The sequence below is a fragment of the Neophocaena asiaeorientalis genome, unplaced genomic scaffold (genome assembly GCF_003031525.2).
Source record: "Neophocaena asiaeorientalis asiaeorientalis breed wild unplaced genomic scaffold, Neophocaena_asiaeorientalis_V1.1 scaffold1186, whole genome shotgun sequence".
NCBI lineage: Eukaryota > Metazoa > Chordata > Mammalia > Artiodactyla > Phocoenidae > Neophocaena > Neophocaena asiaeorientalis.
The window spans coordinates 566,950-584,839 of NW_020173974.1; the positions used below are offsets into that span (position 1 = coordinate 566,950).

The following is a 17,890-nucleotide window of genomic DNA, read 5'->3' on the forward strand; positions in this document are numbered from 1 at the left end:
GAGCTACCAGACTTGCAGAAAATATGAGCAACTTGACATAACTATCATCTTCTGGGTGCCATGAGACCAGGCCACAGACCTTCCCCCACATGCTGCCCAATAATGAGATGCTCATTTATTTAATATAACATCTGTGCTGTTTTCATTTCCTGCCTGTCTTCACAGGCTTCCCTTTAACACCAATCTCACAATCTTCTTCCAACCCTTCCAAGTAGCTGGTGTCCCAGTGCAGCCTGGCCTGGCACAGCCTGGTGGTATAAGGACCTCCCTCACAGGCATCTCTACCACCGAGCCACTGAATAGGAATTGCTGGGAGAAGGCAGTAACTACTCATGTCCTGAGGTCTTAAAAAGGTGGGGCCTCTGTGAGCTGCTCAGTACAGCCTCCAGGCCTAAAATTCCCAGTCTCTCATCAGAGACACAGAAGCCTCTATAACCCCACTCACCAGTGAAGCAGTTCCATTGTCGATTCTCAAACCTGTTCTTCCTCCTGCCTGACCTGAAATTGGGACCCGCAAAGTATTCATGAAAGCTTATTCAATATTAAGGCAGCTTCCATAGTACCTTCTGTGTGCCAGGTGCTATTCAGGGGTGTCAGCTGAGAATAACTTCACCCGTGATCTAGATCAGGCTGAGTGAATGTATAAACTGAGATGGGTACGAGGGAAGTATGTACCCAGAAAATCAGGACAAATTTTAACAGAATAAAAATTACCATCTTAAAAATGGGAATAATAAAACAGGGAATTCCCTCAGGAGGAAACACTGTGTTCTCATAGAAAACAGCCAATAACCAGTTACAATGTGCAACAGTCAGAAAAGAATCTAAAGGTCAGAGTGGATCACATGCTAAAACACAGCAGCGGAGTCCATTGCACTTAAAAATATCTAGCCAAATCCTCAGCTTCATAAATGGCATGTGATAACTGAAACAATATGATCAGAGGTAGCATAGTATAGATGTTAGGCACCTGGTAGACTCAGGTCAGGGGTGCCTCTCAGCTTCTTCAGCTGTAAAATGAGGATGTGCCTACATCTAACAGTGTTGTTTGGATTAAGAGTCAGTGAAGCCAGGCACTCACAACTATGCCTGACAAGGAGTAACCATTGAATATATGCTAGCTGTCCTCACCTTTCCACTCTACACTGATTAGAGTGGGCCCCGTAGGCATATGTTATACATTGCTGGCTCCACAGTTTAAGAGGAAAACAAGCAATGTAAACACAATTTAGAGGAGAAAGAAAAATAGGTTTGGAAATAAATCCTTCCTGGTAAGAGGCAGGGAACTGGGGTTCCAGACACCTCTCTGGTAACTAAATGCACAGGGGGTAGGAAGGTGTTAGCCTTAAAAATGATTTTGGGGACTTCCCTGGTGGTCCAGTCGTTAAGACTCCACGCTTCCACGGCAGGGGGCACAGGTTCAATCCCTGGTCGGGGAACTAAGGTCCTGCATGCCATGTGGCACAACCAAAAAAAAGGAAAAGATTTTGTTTCTCCAAAGAAGACATACAGCTGGCCAACAGGCACGTGAAAAAATGCTCAACTTCACTAATTATTAGAGAAATGCAAATGAAACTACAATGCGGTAACACCTCATACCGGTTAGAATGGCCATCATCAAAAAGTCTACAAACAATAAATGCTGGAGAGGGTGTGGAGAAAGAAGAACCCTCCTACACCGTTGGTAGGAATATAAATTTGTGCAGCCACTATGGAGAACAGTATGGAAGCTCCTTAAAAAACTAAAAATAGAGTTACCATATGACCCAGCAATCCCACTCCTGGGCATATACCCAGAGAAAACAAGAATCCAAAAAGACACATGCACCCCAATATTCATTGCAGCACTATTTACAATAGCCAAGACATGGAAGCAACCTAAATGCCCATCGACAGAGGAATGGAGAAAGATGATGTGGCACACATATACAATGGAATATTAGCCATAAAAAAGAATGAAATAATGCCATTTGCAGCAACATGGATGGACCTAGAGATTATCATACGAAGTGAAGTAAGCCAGACAGAGAAACACAAACATCATATAATACCGCTTATATGTGGAATCTGAAAAAAAAAAAAAAAAAGATACAAATGAACTTATTTACAATACAGAAATAGACCCACACACAGAAAACAAACTTATGGTTACCAAAGGGTAAGGTTGGGGAGTGGGGGGGAAGGGATAAATTAGGAGGATGGGATTAACATATACACACTACTATATATAAAATAGATAACCAACAAGGACCTACTGTATAGCACAGGGAACTCTACTCAATATTTTGTAATAACCTATAAAAGAAAAGAGTCTGAAAAAGAATACACACACACGTATGCGAATCACTGTGCTGTACACCTGAAACTAACACAACATTGTAAATCAACTACACCTCAATTTAAAAGTTAAAAAAAATAAAAACTCTGGAAAAACCCCAGTAAAAATGATTCTGTCAATGAGAATAAAATTGGGCTCTACGCCCTGCAGCTCCAGATAAATAATAAAATACAGTTAACCTTTTTATTTCAAAATCAAACAGATAAAGAAGACCGTACAAAACAAAAGTATAGCTTAATAAGCTAATATAAATGGAACAACCTTGAAACCATTACCCAGAAAAAGAAACAACTTTGCCAAACACTAAAAGCCCCCCCACCCCCTTGCCATGCTCCTCATCTTCATCACAGCCCCTCCTTCCTGGTGGAAATGGACACCATGGTTCATGATAGTCACATCCTTGCTTTTTTATTTTTTTTCCCCGGAGTTGTATTACCCAAATCCAGATCCCTAGACGTTATAGTTTTTGTAGTTACTGTCTTGCACATTTAAAAAAAAGTATATGCCTTTTAAGTCTCTTTCAATCTACAGGTTCCCACTCCACTCTCTAATTTTCCTTCAGTTTAACCATTGAAGAATCCAGGCCTAGATGCTCAATGCCTAGATTCATTCATTTATTAGGGATTTCAAAACAGCTGTACTCAAACTCTGTCATAATAGTTGGAATAATTTTACAAGGGGACACTCCTTTTATCTTCTATTTCATCACTCAAAGGTACAGTTTATATAAGAACAGCAAGTAACTGCTTGATTCTTCTCCTTTATTTACCGTCTTCAAAATAACGATTTGGCTTCATATCATTCTTCAAAAAGGCGACCAATTAGTAACACACACACACACACACCCATTATGAACTCATGGATTTAAACATACTTAATGTTTATTAAATTATCCTTATAATGCTCAAATGATCCCATCTTTGGCCATAAGCTTGGCTTCTGAGTCCTTTTGACATTACCCTGATGATGTTTACTGGCTTCTTCGCTACCTGGAATGGTGAGTTGTTCCATGCTCATCTTGTACATTTCCTACCCTAGACCTAGAATCAACCATTACCCCAAGCTCTGGTTTCTTTCCATGGGAAATGGTATTTTAAGATTTAGGTGGTAGGAGTGTTTATTGCTACTAGATTGTTTCTAGATCTTTTCACTGAATGGGGATAGGAAGATAAAACACCTCATGGGTTCATACTGATAGTTCCTATTCAAAGTCAGGGCTAAAGGGTTTTTGACTTCTATATCACATTTGTAACTCCTATCACCACACAAAAAATTCTGGTTCCCAGGGACATAGGAGACAAGAGTATTAGAAATCCCATAATTACTCAATTTCTTTATAGTCAACACATTTTAAGTCCTGGGCAAACTAGCATACTTCCCCCGTTCCTTCTACATCGAACATGCTGCAAGAAGATAAGTTATAAACACACGTCATCCGTCACTTCGGAAGACAGAACTTTCCCTTGTGTTGCCTGAAGCTGTACACGTGTCCCAGGAGCTCTGTGCAGTCACCAGGCTGGGAGCTGGGACTGGGGAAAGAGAGGACAGGGGTAGCCAAAGAAAGAAAAATGTACTTTCCTTCTCTCCTTTCAAGCTCAGCCCGCCCCCTGGTGGAGATGCTAATGAGCCGGGAACAGCCCAAGGCAGGTCAGATCGGAAGTCAACTAGCTGACATGTACAGAGCAGTTTCTAGAACGAGTCCTAAAATGGATGCTAAAGGTAGAAAACCTCTCTGTGGCTTCAAGTGGCTTTTTTTTTTTTTCAAGTGGCTTTAAGTGTAGCTGGGGAGAGTGGAGGCTGCCCAAATGAAAAGCACTTACAAATTGTCACCAAGCAACACGCCAAATTTCAAAATCATGAGAGGGAAGGCCAATAAAGTTTATCAAAATGACTTCATTATTTTTAAAGAAACACCATTGTCTTTCAATGAAACACATTGTATAGCCTAAAATATAAAAGCTCATATACATTTTTAAAATAATGTAAGTCACAAGTGATATAATCAACTTCATAGGCTTAAAAATCTTTTTACATTCAAAAATCAACCAATGGATCCAGAGATGAAATCCTATATTCTTTAGAATTTGATGTTAAAGACTCGTTTTGGCCATAAAACCTCAGATTTTTCTTTTTAACACTTACCATGACTGAAATGTCTTATTCAATAATATACAAATTCCATATTTCAAAGGCTTGAATTTAGATTTTATTCAGTTTAAAACTGCATTTGTAAATTAAAAAGATTTGTAAGCTAAGGAGGAGAAGAGGAAAGAGGTTAATTTAAAAATGAGTTAAGGGCCTCCATGGTGGCACAGTGGTTAAGAATCCGCCTGCCAATGCAAGAAACACGAGATCGAGCCCTGGTCTGGGAAGATCCCACATGCCACGGAGTAACTAAGCCCGTGTGCCACAACTACTGAGCCTGAGCTCTAGGGCCTGCAAGCCACAACTACTGAGCCCACGTGCCACAACTACTGAAGCTGCACGCCTAGAGCCCGTGCTCTACAACAAGAGAAGCCATGACAATGAGAAGCCCGCGCCCTGCAACGAAGAGTAGCCCCCGCTAGCCGCAGAGAAAGCTCGTGTGCAGCAATGAAGACCCAATGCAGCCAAAAATAAATAAATTTATTTTTAAAATTTAAAAATAAATAATAAAAATGAGTTAAGATGAGTGTAACAGAAGTTTTTGTTTTCTGTGGACCTCAGGTAGTCAAACTGTGTTAACCATGATGCTTTGTTCATACCGTATCTTTGTCATTAGTTCATGCAAGGCCTTCTCCATTTTATTATTTGTTTAATGATGTAATGAGCCCAGGTATTTTTATACTTTTTAAATGCAAATTTAAACCATATTGTTTTTGCATCCACCACATGTCACCAGAAGAACTACCACCTTTTTTAAACCTAAAAATGTAACTTGCACAATTTCCCACAGTGTAAAAATAGAAGACTACATAATTTTAATGGCTCCCTGGCATTTTTGTCTACCATATGGACCATCATTTATTTAACCAATCCCATTCCGTAGCAGTGTGTTTGGATCTATTTTGTTTCCAGTGTTTTACTACTGTCAATAATTGCTCTGCTGAACATAAACATTTTTGCTAGACTTAGCATAGAGGTCAGGGCTAGATTTCTTAGAAGCGACACCACTGGGTCATAAAGAAGGGATTCTGACTGGTAGAGATAAAGCTTCCCCCAGATAAGAAATTCTTCTGGGAAGGTGCAGAGGGGGAAACAAGCAAGGAATTTATGGCCATATTTGCTTGGCAGAAGTAACAAAAAAATGAGGCTAGTAAAAAAGACAACCAGGTTTGGAAGTTTGTATTTGAAACAATAAACAATAGTGAACAATTTGTAGGTTCTTAAGAACTAAATGCTATTAGAGAAGAATATTTCTAGCAGATCAACTAACTAGGAGAGGTGTGACATAATGAAAATTTGATGTTGGGTGATGACCCTGAAAAACCACCTCAACTAATCAGCTAAGAATCCATAGGACTTGAAGAACTGAATTAAAAGGGCAAAGAGGAGGGAAAGATCATTTTGGAAAATGATTCCAGATTTTCCAGGCTGGACAACCCAGAAACCAGACTCCTAAGATTCTTTGATTTATAATTTAGAATTATTTTATAAATTTAGAATTTATTTCTAAATAAAGCTAAGATTTATTGAGACAATACTATAGGGCAGATAGTAAGTAACCTAGCAATAGGAGATGGCTGACTGTTAGAGCCGGCTACATAATTAGTAGAGCCCAGAGCAAGAGGAAAATGTGGGGCGCTTGCTCAAAGACTTTTAAGAATTTCAAAAGGTGACGGCAGAACGTTAAGGCAAGTGTGGGCCTCTGAAGCCGCCCTGGTGACCACAGATACTAAGGTCCGATCTAGCGATCTAGAAACCAGAAGGCATCACCCGAAGGGCTAACCACACCCTCTCCCTCCGAGCGAGAGCGAGCCCCAGAAGGAGATGCCAGGGAATCCAAGAGCCCCCGCTCTCCTAAGCAGCACTTCTAAGAGAGTGCGGGCTGGGGGCGCTGAGGTGCAGCTTGGACCCTGGGCCTATGCTCCCGGCACGGTCGCTCGACCCACCCCCGCCAACCCACCCAGCACGGGCGAGGATCCCGAGGTACACAAGTCCTGGCCTTGGACTCAGCCGGGTTACTCATAAACCCGGAGGAGGGGGTAGGAGGCGCCGCGCGTGCACATCCCGGACAAGCGGCCCGCGGCGGAGAAGCACCCCAAGGACAGATGGTCTAAGAAAAGTTCGCAAATCCCTGAAGGCCCAGGAGGAGTCTGAGTGCAACAGACGAAAGGCGGGCGGAGACACTTGGGAGTGCTAAGGGAGCGTCTGCAAAGAGCGCGGAGGGAAGCCAGGGGTCATCTAGAAAGCTGCCAAAACGGCTAACGGGCGGTCTAGAAAGGGCGGTCCCCACAAGAACAAGGCTTCCGGAAGCTAAGCCCGGAAGGGCGGGTGCGAAGGCCTGTGACTTGAGCACGTCCCAAAAGCCCGGGGCACCCCTTAGGGCAAGGACGGCTATAGCTGCAGCCGGCGAAAAGAGAAAAGCTAAAGCCGGACAGGGACCAGGGGAGGAAAGAGTAGGCCCTTAGAGATCGCCTGAAAAGTGCGAAGCCCAATTAACCTAAGGGACCGACAGCAAATTGTACCCCTTGCTAAGGCACCTCTCGGAAGCACACCAACTTCTTTTGTAAGCCCCGCCCCTCGTCCATTAAGTCTAGTTCCGTTGTCTCTGATTCAGGAAGCAGCCGATTCCCTACTTACTCCTCCCACAACAAGGAGCTACTGCCCCTACTGGGTCGCGCGCTTTCTCCTCCCCTCAAACCCCTCGAGCACTTTCTCCCGCCCATCTGTCAATCACCGCGCTCAGCTGTCCAGTGAGCGGGCCAAGGGGGCGGAGCCACCAGGGGCGTCGCGTGACGTCTGCAGTCAGCCAGCCGCGGAGCCGGGAGATGAGTGTCGAAGGAGGCGCGTGACGGAGAAGTGGTTGGCCGACTCCGCGGCGGCAGTCGTTGTAAACAAGGCCTCGCGCCGCTCCGGGCCCTACGACCGCTCCTAGCTGGTGGGTGGTCTCGCGCGGGGCGGTAACCGCCGGCTTTGTGGGAGGTGCTTCTCGGCTTTTTCCCTGCCTACCCCCGCTTAGTGTACACACCCCCGGTACACCACGTGGGCGTGAGGCAAGGAAGGAGGGGGGGGTGTAGGCCGAATTTTAACCTCATTGGTTGTTGCTGCCGCCGGCTTTCGCAAGGGAGTTCTCTGATTGGCCGATAAGGGGGGCGTCGGGGGGGGGGCTCTGACTCCTAAGGCTTCTGATTGGTTAGATGGGGTAAGCTAATGAGACGCTTTCTTCCGCGAGGGGTTTTGATTCGCCGGCCAGAGAGGTTACCTGGGAATCCACCCCCACCCCAGGGACTTTGATAGGTGAGTTTGAGGTAGAAACTGAGAAATTCCTCTTCAAAGGATTCTTACTGGTGAGCTAGGGTCGTGCCCTAGGCTTCACTCTGCTTTTTTTGCTTCACAGGATCGGGAAAGGTTTGTGTTCCCGAAGCCTTGGGAGTTGTTACAGGCTAAGGAGAAGGGATCTCAGTCTCTAGGTAGGGTCGCCCTCCTAGAGACAGCTACTATCGTATCTCAGGAGACTCTGGTGTTTCTAGAGCAGGCTTTGCTTTCACCAAATCCAAGGAGGTGACAGGAGGAGTCCCTGCACAGGACTTAAGGATGCTGTGACCAGAAGATGGGATCACGGAACAGCAGCAGCGCAGGAAGTGGGTCCGGAGACCCTTCCGAGGGCTTGCCCCGAAGAGGGACTGGCCTGCGTAGGAGTGAGGAAGAGGAAGAGGAGGATGAAGATGTGGATCTGGCCCAGGTACTGGCCTATCTCCTACGCAGGTAACTTACCCCCTGGTGTTTCCCCACCAGGTGCCACCACAGCCCCTTGATCCCAGCTCCAGTCAGGGGAGTTACAGAGAATAGGGAATGAGATTAGCCCAGGACAGCTGTTCTGTTTGAGCAGAACAGCTTTCCCTGCTGGACACTCTCCGCACTCAGCTTCATACCCAGTAAGAGTGGTTCTTGCCTAGGGAGGGTCAACAGGATGGCTGGCTCTTGTGTTTGAGGGGACTGTTCAAGGTAGTCTCTCTACCTATGACTACACAAATGTAACCTATTTTCCAAGTAAGTAAAAAAAAAGGGGGGTGGGGGGGTTCCCTGGTGGGAAGGGAGTGATGTGAGGGGTGAAGAAAAGAGTTAGGGAAGTGGGTGTTGAACTTAAGTGAAGTTATTGACACATGATATGAGGCCACGTGGATTTACTTGAAAAACAAGTTTAAATTAACCTAACTCTAATCCTGTTCTTGAGGAAAGAATGCTTTGAGGGAAGTGACCACCAGGAATTGACTGGAAAGGGGTGCAGCTGGCTTTGGTTCTTAGCTATGGCTCCCTGGGGAGAAGACGAGCTTGGGAATCCCTTCAGAAAACCACGTTCTATGCTGGACTTCTTGGGCAGAGGCTCAGAAGGAAATGCTCCCAGAATTTTTAGCTCTCTGAGAAGTCAATTTAGTAGATCTGTCAACATCCATGCAATGTTGGGGTTTTCTACTCCTGCTGCAAGAGTGAGAATTAGTTTCCCAGTGTGTCTTATAGGAGACAAAATAACAGCCAAGGTCTAGTCAGCCTCAAACATCAAAATGGGGACAGTATGAGGGTTTGAGGACAAGGTGGTCTAAGAACTACATAAGAACTACATAGCTATTGACTCTGAATTTGGTTGATTTGGGGAAGGGATCCTCCCCTTTATCATGGGGGGGTCTCTCCACAGAGGCCAAGTGAGGTTGGTGCAGGGAGGAGGTGCAGCAAATTTACAGCTCATCCAGGCCCTCTCGGACTCGGAGGAAGAGCATGACAGTGCCTGGGATGGTCGTCTTGGAGACCGATACAACCCACCCGGTAAGACGAAAGGCAGACTGAGACATAATATCAGAGGACTTCCATTAGAAAGCCTTTTTTTAAAACTAACTTCGGCAAAAATTGAAAGAAAAAGATGAGATAATTCAGGGAATGAGGGAGTCTTTGCAGCCCCAGTATATTCAGTCACATTGAGTAGACTGAGCACAGCTCTGCTAACTGTCCTCTGAGGCTGGAAAAGACCTAGGATGAAACTTCTGTTTGGTACTCACAGTGGATGCAACCCCTGACACACGGGAGCTGGAATGCAATGAGATCAAGACACAAGTGGAATTGGCCACAGGGCGGCTGGGGCTTAGGCGGGCAGCCCGGGAGCACAGCTTTCCTCAAATGCTGCACCAGGTAGGCCTCTCTACTTCCAGCCAGCCTGGCAGCAGGCCTATCAATGCAGCCAGAAGCTACAATCCCAGAGAAGAGGGAAGCAAACTTCCCAAGGATGCCTCAAGTGCTGGAGCTGGAGAGCTCTTAGCCAGCCTGAGCTGGAGTTTGGTGGGACATACTACTGTGTGTAGGGTTCGTTTCTGTAGCAAGAGCAATATTTTTGGAGAACGGGGGTTGGTGTGGCTGAAGTGGCCCTCTGTTTCTGCTAGCAATATTCCCCAATCCCTTCCTTTAGAGAGAACGGGGCCTCTGCCACCAGGGAAGCTTCTCCCTTGGAGAACGGTCTCGAATGATGTCTCAGTGAGTATGGGGCTTGGTGGAGAGGTTCCAAGGGCCAGATAGGTCTGATTTCCTAAACTGTGAAGGGATCAGTGTTAAAGGATCCTCAGGGATATTAAGTTTAGGTTATGTGGGGTTGAGGCTTTGAGAGTGAACAAAGTGGAAAAGTATAGCAATTGAGAGGATGATAGAATGATTCAAAGAAAGGGGCTTATACCCAAAGCCAAAGGGAAGAATGCCCTTGTACTCACATCCAGCTCTGTTAGGATTCTGCAAACTGGGACATTCCCCATCCTGAGCTCCCCTTACCCTCACTTTCCCTCTGCTTCCCAGCTTCTTGCCCAATGATCTGGGCTTCACTGATACCTACTCTCAGAAGGCTTTCTGTGGCATCTACAGCAAAGATGGTCAAATCTTCATGTCTGCTTGCCAAGGTACCAGACCCTAGTCCTACCAACTGCCCTAGAACAACAGACGTTCTCCCTGACTGAGGCTAGAAAGCCCCAGACCCAGGGAGCTCAGACCCTGGCTTAGGGATGCTTAGCTAGAACACGTCCCATGATCAAGGGAAGATTCCACAGATGAGTGGTGAGTGAGAAAGGTCTGATCTAGGGAGGATTCCAGGAGGGTGTTCCCTAATTCTGCCTGATCCCCACTCACACAGACCAGACAATCCGACTGTATGACTGCCGGTATGGCCGCTTTCATAAATTCAAGAGCATCAAGGCCCGGGATGTAGGCTGGAGCGTCTTGGATGTGGCCTTCACCCCTGACGGGAACCATTTCCTTTACTCCAGCTGGTCTGACTACAGTGAGTGTGCCCCAGACCACCATCATCTCTTCAGCCTGGGACCTGAGGTCTCCAAATGCCCATCTCCTCCATGCCATGACTCCACGCCTTCTCCTGGGCAGATCACTCCCAGGGTCCAACATCCTTCCCTTTTGTTCCATCTCCTCCCTAGCTTCACTTCCACCCTCCTGACCTCAGCCCTGAAAGATTCTTGTTTCTCTTGCTTCTCTTAGTTCATATCTGCAACATCTACGGGGAGGGAGACACACATACTGCCCTGGATCTAAGGTACTGGCTTCCTTTCCTGGTTAGACTCATCAGAAACTTCTCAAGGAAGGCTCTCCAGGAGCAAACCTCTTGAACTGGAACTCCTGCTTAGAGGGAAAAGTACACTGGTTGCAAGTTTCTCTTTGTGGATTCCTGGGAGGGGACCACCCAGCCTGTCAGCCAGAGGACCAGAGTAAAATAGATGGCTGCAGGATTCTTCCCGGCTTCTCACTGAGGTGCTCCACGTTCTGGCACGTGCTGGCACGACTTCTTTTTCTCTCAGCAGTGTGCCCCACGGCCCTCATCAGATTCTGTATAGATTAACCAGGGCTAAAGGGAAGTCCACTTAACGCAGCTCCTCCTTTGCTCTTTTCAGGCCAGATGAGCGTCGCTTTGCTGTCTTCTCCATCGCTGTCTCCTCAGATGGGCGAGAAGTGCTAGGAGGGTGAGTGTTTGTAGGGATGCCTCTGTCACTTAATGAGATAGGAGTTCTCCCAGAGACCAGCTCTGCCGTTACAGAGACTGCACTGGACACCTGTACCCAGGCAGCTGTGGAGAACAACCAGGCCTTCTCCGGGGCCAAGGTTTATGAGTTGCTTCACTTCTCACTCACCATTTCTGCAGCATGAGATGGGAGGTCTCAAACCTCCTTGCAAACACAGCTAACTCTTCTCCCACTTCCTGTATAAGAAGAGAGAAGGGCTCTCCCCTCAGCAGGACTTCGAGACAACAGTCTCTCCAGAGCACACGTAGCATGGGTCCTCTCGGTCCTGGCTCCAGAACCCTCTTTTTCCCTTCCCTTTCAGGGCCAATGATGGCTGCCTGTACGTCTTTGATCGAGAACAGAACCGACGTACCCTTCAGGTATTGCTCCCGAGACTTGAAGCCTCTGCCTCCTGGTCCTTGGCTGATTGGAAGACCTAGAAAGACCTGGCCCCCTTCTCCCCTAGATTGAGTCCCATGAGGATGATGTGAATGCGGTGGCCTTTGCTGACATCAGCTCCCAAATCCTGTTCTCCGGGGGTGACGATGCCATCTGCAAAGTGTGGGATCGACGCACCATGCGGGAGGATGACCCCAAGCCCGTGGGTGCGCTGGCTGGACATCAAGATGGCATCACCTTCATTGACAGCAAGGTGGGCGTAGAGTCAGGACTGCACAGCCAGGCGACTGAGGTTGTGGTTGTCCAGGAGGGTGTCAGAGTGGATGGGTGTGGGAACTCGCCAAGCTCCTCATTAGCCAAGGTTTGCAAGAGCTGGAGTTCCGGGAAGAGGCTTAAGCCACGAGACGTGAGGTCCATCGGTACCCACCATTCCTCAAGGAGCAGGGCTTTCTGTACAAGAAGAGTAGAAGACGATCTGACCCAGTATAGAACAGGAGCCCAGCCAGCGCCCTAGGCAAAGAAGGGGAAACCTAGCCAGGGTGTGGGGTCTGTGCTAGGAAACCAATGGTGAGGCCCACCTGGATGAAGAAAGAGGCAACCAAAGTTAAAGGACCAGGGTTCATACTCCTGAGCTGGGGAGGGGGAGCTGGACTGACAGACACTGACATCTGCAAGCTCCGATGCTTCATTATCCATCTTGGGATTCACAGGGAGATGCCCGGTATCTCATCTCCAACTCCAAAGACCAGACCATCAAGCTCTGGGATATCCGACGCTTTTCTAGCCGGGAAGGCATGGAAGCCTCTCGCCAGGCTGCCACACAGCAAAACTGGGACTACCGCTGGCAGCAGGTGCCCAAAAAAGGTGAGAGCAGATGTAGAACCCGAGATCTGGAGAGTGAAGGGTCGGGGGTGATAGTTAAAACATTTAACCCCTGGCAAGGCCTGGCATGGGCGCCGTGGATGGGCCAAAGCCTGGAGCCCTCCCCCTTGCCAGGCATTAACTCTTCGTTTGCTGAACCACGGGAGAGCCAGGGGTTCTCAGTGTAGGGGCTGGGGATCCCTCCAAACCTACGAATGCAAAAGTATTTCAGCGTCTTGACCATCAGCAGAGCCGTATTGGTGTGTATCAGCTGACTGTTAGATGGGGAAAGAGCCACCAGTTGGGAATTGCAAAGGCGATTGTCTTTGAGCATCAGTCTTTGCTGAGGACCAGTGATACAGGGGAATCCAGACTCCCTAACCCAGGGCTCACCCTGCATCCCTCCCCAGCCTGGCGGAAGCTGAAGCTCCCAGGGGACAGCTCCTTGATGACCTACCGGGGCCATGGGGTGCTGCATACCCTCATCCGCTGCCGATTCTCCCCCACCCATAGCACCGGCCAGCAATTCATCTACAGTGGCTGCTCCACTGGCAAAGTGGTCGGTAAGGACTGTGTCTGAACAGGGGACCTCGGGAAGGGCAGCCATGTTCCCCTGGCATTCTACCTGTAACCACCAGTGACTACCTTAAGAAGCCCAGTGACAATTACAAGTGAAATTTCATTTAGCCTGGAGCAGGGAGGCTTAAAGGGAGAAAGAGAAAACATTCTATTCATCAGCATTTTAAATTAAGAAAAGGAACACAGAATTCTAGTCAGTAAATATACTAGATTGCCAAAAATATACTCAGTTCTGTTTTTCAGCCAGTCAAGGGAAGAGATTGCAGATGAAAGGTAGGAGGGAACAGAGACAAACAGAATGACACAAGAAGACAGCAGCAAGTAGTAAAAGATGTACAGCCACTGAAGTAGGAGGAATGCACGAAAAGAAATACACAGTCACAGGTGCCTAAGACAGTGCCAAACCTAGGGAGGCCCTGACATGGAGGCCTATCCAGGGAGAGAGAAAGGTGCACCCACGTCCAGAAAAGGAACAGCACGTTCACAAGTCTGTGGAGACAGCCCATTGTTCACTTTTGTGGTGTCTTCCATATCTTGTGGGCTTTTAAGAAAATGGCTACTTTAAAGCCACATTTCATTTTCTTAACTGTAGACTCTGTGACATTTAGCTAAGGGCCAGAGATACCCAAGCTCTGTTAGACCATACCCTCAACCTGAGGTAGGGAAAAGAAACTAACACCATCCTCGGGCATGGGCTTTGCTCCCCTGGGAAAATGGGAAGCTGTCTGAGAGGCAGGTAAGTGGTGCTGCTCAGAGAGAGGTGAGGGGTGGCTCGAAGGTCTTCTGGCGGCCCCTCTCCACTCTGGCCTTTCCTGGACAGTGTACGACCTCCTCAGCGGCCACATCGTGAAGAAGCTGACCAACCACAAGGCCTGTGTGCGTGACGTCAGCTGGCACCCCTTCGAGGAGAAGATTGTCAGCAGTTCGGTGAGGATGCTGTGGTTAGGGGGGCCAGTGTGTGTCTGGGACTTGGGCCCAGGAGGGAGCAGTGCCTTCTGACTACTTGCCACCTTCTGCCCCGCAGTGGGACGGGAACCTGCGTCTGTGGCAGTACCGCCAGGCTGAGTACTTCCAGGATGACATGCCAGAGTCTGAGGAACACCCGAGCACCCCTGCCCCAATGTCCCACCCCTCTACAGCCTTTTCCTCACCCCAGTAGATCTGACTTCCAGCCCCATTCATGGGTGAGCCTTTTGACATCTCTCCGCCTCCTCCCTTTCTCCCTTCTGGGGGATCTTTGGGGAATCAGTGGCATTGGGTGGGGAGAAACAGAAGCCCAGGCTTCGGCCCTCTAGCTAAGCCCCAGGAGGGAGATCCTCCCCTTGGGGCAGAGTGGTCTTCTCACATGCTCACACCCATCAACTTGGGTCTCCGTCTCTGGTCAGGGTCTGGCAGGACTGCCATTATCTGGTCAGTAGGAGTAACGTCCTGAGTGTTTTTAATCTTGTTTGGATGTTAAGTCTTAGCTCCTAGAGTAGATGCCTGGGGCCAGGTCTGAACTGAACCAGGCCCATTGCCCAGGCCTTCGCGCGTTGAGGACTAAACTGGTCAATCGGGGCCAGGCGTCCTTGCCTTTCTTCCAGAGGTCCTAATGGCTAGAGCTCTAGCCCCTCAGGGGAGGGGGGAATGCGGAAGGTGTGTCCTCAGCACCCTCCCTGGCTGGGAATTACGTCTTCTCTCTCGCGTGTCTGGGTCTTTGGGGTAGGCAGGCTGTGGTGTGAGAGGCTCCGTGTGACCCCACACAGGGCGGGCCCTCCCCCTCCCCAAGTGTTCCTTCGCGCAGGAGGCCAGCAGCTTCGAGGAGGGATGTTGAAGTAGGACTCCTTCGTCCTCTCACTGGCTTTGGCTCCCTCAATAAACTCTCTGTGGGAACCTAGCTTAGTGTCCGTCTGTCTCTCTCTTTTTCCTGTCTGAGATCTTTTATCCTCTCACTTCAAGAAAACAGTTTCAACAGAGCCTTCAGATATGCTCCTCTGTGGGAGAAAACACTGCTTTGATGCCCCAAGATGAACGGAAATACCAAAATCATTAGTTAACTGAGCTTTGCAACAGGGAGTCCCTCACCAACCTCAGAAACTTCCCAGCAAGCAGAAATAGAGATAACAGGAAATAAACACATTTTAGATGAGAACCTGGAACACCCACATCAGCTCTGCCCTGGAGCTGGTCCAGTCTATGGAAGGAAGTAGCCCAGAGCCAGAGAGCACCTGGTGGGCACTGGTGCCAGGTCCCATCTGGGCACTTCACACTTAGAACCTTATCCACCTCACAGCCACCCTTTTTTACAGGTGAGGAAATGGAGGTGTGCAGAGGTCAGGCACCATGCCCCAGGGCAGACCCATGGTATGGTCAGTAGGGGAGCAGCTCTGATTGATCTTCCCCATTATCTCTAAGGAACCTGGATGCACACCTCCAGGGGGTCTTAAAGACACAGCAAGGGGTTAAAAGATGTACCTATTCAGCAGCAAAGCAGGTAGTTTTAAAAGAATAAAGGGACTTCCCTGGCGGTCCAGTGGTTAGGACTCTGAGCTTCCACTGCAGGAGGTACGGGTTCGATCCCTGGTAGGGGAACTAAGATCCCACATGCCTCGCGGTGTGGCCTATATAAATACATAAATAAATAAATTTTTTAAAATAAAAGAAATTGTCCAGATGCTTGGCCTCCACATGCTCTCTTTCCTCCATTGATCCGCTTGCATGAAACTGTCATGCAGATCTCCTTTCCCACCAGCCCTTTTCGTTCCCCCTCTGCCTCTTCACCCAGAGATGCCAACCTGTCTCACCCAGAACTGTTTTACCTCCAGGATGCCAAAGGTAGAGGCCAATTAAAATTATTAGTGTCCTCAAAGCCTCATTTAGTCAAGGCCCCAAGGGCCATCTATTCTTCTCATTAAGAAATGCATTTCTGGGCTTCCCTGGTGGCACAGTGGTTAAGAATCCACCTGCCAACGCAGGGGACACGGCTTTGAGCCCTGGTCCAGGAAGATCCCACATGCCGTGGAGCAACTAAGCCCATGTGCTGCAAGTACTGAGCCTGCGCTCTAGAGCCCGCGAGCCACAACTGCTGAGCCCGCATGCCACAACTACTGAAGCCCGTGCACCTGGAGCCCATGCTTCGCAACAAGAGAAGCCACCGCAATGAGAAGCCCATGCACCGCAACGAAGAGTAGCCCCTGCTCACCACTACTAGAGAAGAGCCCGCGCGCAGCAACAAAGACCCAATGCAGCCAAAAATAAATAAATAAAATTTAAAAAAAAGAAACCTTTATAAGTTCCATTTGAAAAAAAATGCATTTCCAATACAATTTTAGTTTATTATTAATTATCAAACTGTGTGGAATGTTTGTTGTACAAATAATACATTTTGTACTACTAACAATTTTGAAATTTGTACTAGTAAAAAATAGGAAATTCAATACAGAAAAAAAAGTTTAACCTTGTGATCACAGGAAATGTGTAAAAATTGTTTCAAATTATCTACTCCTTTTGGCAGAGAAGTGTGATCAATGAAAGACTTTCAGGCATAAAAACATAAGGATAATTTCTGTGGGGAAAGAATGAAAGTGTTATTTCTGACTCTTAAGATCTTGTCACATGTTTTTAAATGAAAAACCGTGAGGTATATAATCACTGTAGTGTTTAGATTCCATTGGATATATTTAAAAGAGTGATAAAGATAGCTTTATTTTTGAAATGTCAACATATACGATACACTGGAAATTATGTCCTTTGCAACTATTTAAAATTACAATGTAAAATTTTGTGTCAACTTAAAAACGTGTGAGTGCTTCTGTAAGTCTTCAGGTATAGGATCCCTGAGCACAGACTATGTCAAGGTGTGGGCTGTAGGATCTGCAAGGATCCTGATTGGTTAATCCATCTCGGTCAGTTTGCAGATGATGGCACTGAGGACCAAGGATGGTTAGTTGATTTTCTCAAAGTCACAGAGTTGGGCCAGAACCCAGGTGCCCTTTCTTGCTCATTCCTTTCACTACTTCACAGGCCTCCACTGTGCTCTGAGATCCCACCACCAGTTTTGAGGAATGAGGAAGGAAGACAAAAAGGGATCTCAAAACAGTTACTGAATATCAGGGACTTCCCTTGGGTAGGTTGCTGACCGCCGTATGGGTCCAGCCTCAGTGGTAAGGCTGGGAGGCCAAGTCCCAGAGTAATTGGTTGGGGGACACGACCTTAGGATTTGATGGACTCCAGGCTGGGGATCTTCCTTCTAGGGTCTCCACCACCCACTATCACCTGGGAGTGAACCTGATCTTCGGGGCTCTGAGAGTCCGACCTGGGCAGGGTGGGGGTGAGACTTTGGCTGACCAAACAGAGACAGGCAGACCCAAACAGGCTGTGGCCAAAAACATCCCATGTTTCGGTCGTGGCCCTGAAACATGAACTAGGACATGGTTCCAGCCTAGAGGGTCAAGGAGGCACAGGACTAACAGGGAAGGACACAGGCTGCTGTCAGGACACACACCCAAGGCGAGAACACTGCTGACGTGGCAGCCCTCCGCCCCAGCCCCTT

General features: G+C 47.9%; 1 protein-coding gene across 4 annotated transcripts; it reads left to right on the forward strand.

The window, feature by feature from the left end:
- The first annotated feature begins 7,102 nt into the window (after window positions 1-7,102).
- DCAF11 (DDB1 and CUL4 associated factor 11) lies at window positions 7,103-15,234 on the forward strand. Of its 4 annotated transcripts, none has more exons than XM_024753267.1 (15): window positions 7,103-7,418; window positions 8,011-8,245; window positions 9,174-9,301; window positions 9,534-9,661; window positions 9,936-10,000; window positions 10,313-10,413; window positions 10,644-10,790; window positions 11,003-11,057; window positions 11,413-11,481; window positions 11,843-11,900; window positions 11,987-12,172; window positions 12,630-12,783; window positions 13,191-13,343; window positions 14,180-14,286; window positions 14,384-15,234. In XM_024753267.1, exons 2-15 carry the CDS (start codon window positions 8,091-8,093, stop codon window positions 14,516-14,518), a joined length of 1,641 nt encoding a protein of 546 aa, XP_024609035.1. In that variant the 5' UTR covers window positions 7,103-7,418; window positions 8,011-8,090; the 3' UTR covers window positions 14,519-15,234. The 4 variants fall into 4 exon arrangements, 3 of the variants coding, with proteins under 3 accessions (XP_024609035.1, XP_024609036.1, XP_024609034.1); XM_024753268.1 differs by having other exon boundaries at window positions 7,337-7,418; window positions 8,016-8,222; XM_024753266.1 differs by lacking the exon at window positions 7,103-7,418 and having other exon boundaries at window positions 7,784-8,245; window positions 14,384-14,653.
- Window positions 15,235-17,890: the final 2,656 nt, after the last annotated feature.

What these genes read in the sequence shown, in the direction of transcription:
- DCAF11 (XM_024753267.1), top strand. Translation starts at nt 8,091, where the DNA reads ATGGGATCACGGAACAGCAGCAGCGCAGGAAGTGGGTCCGGAGACCCT. An exon ending in GGGCGAGAAGTGCTAGGAGG is followed by an intron (nt 11,482 to 11,842) that starts GTGAGTGTTTGT and finishes CTTCCCTTTCAG; the next exon opens with GGCCAATGATGGCTGCCTGT. An exon ending in AGAAGATTGTCAGCAGTTCG is followed by an intron (nt 14,287 to 14,383) that starts GTGAGGATGCTG and finishes TCTGCCCCGCAG; the next exon opens with TGGGACGGGAACCTGCGTCT.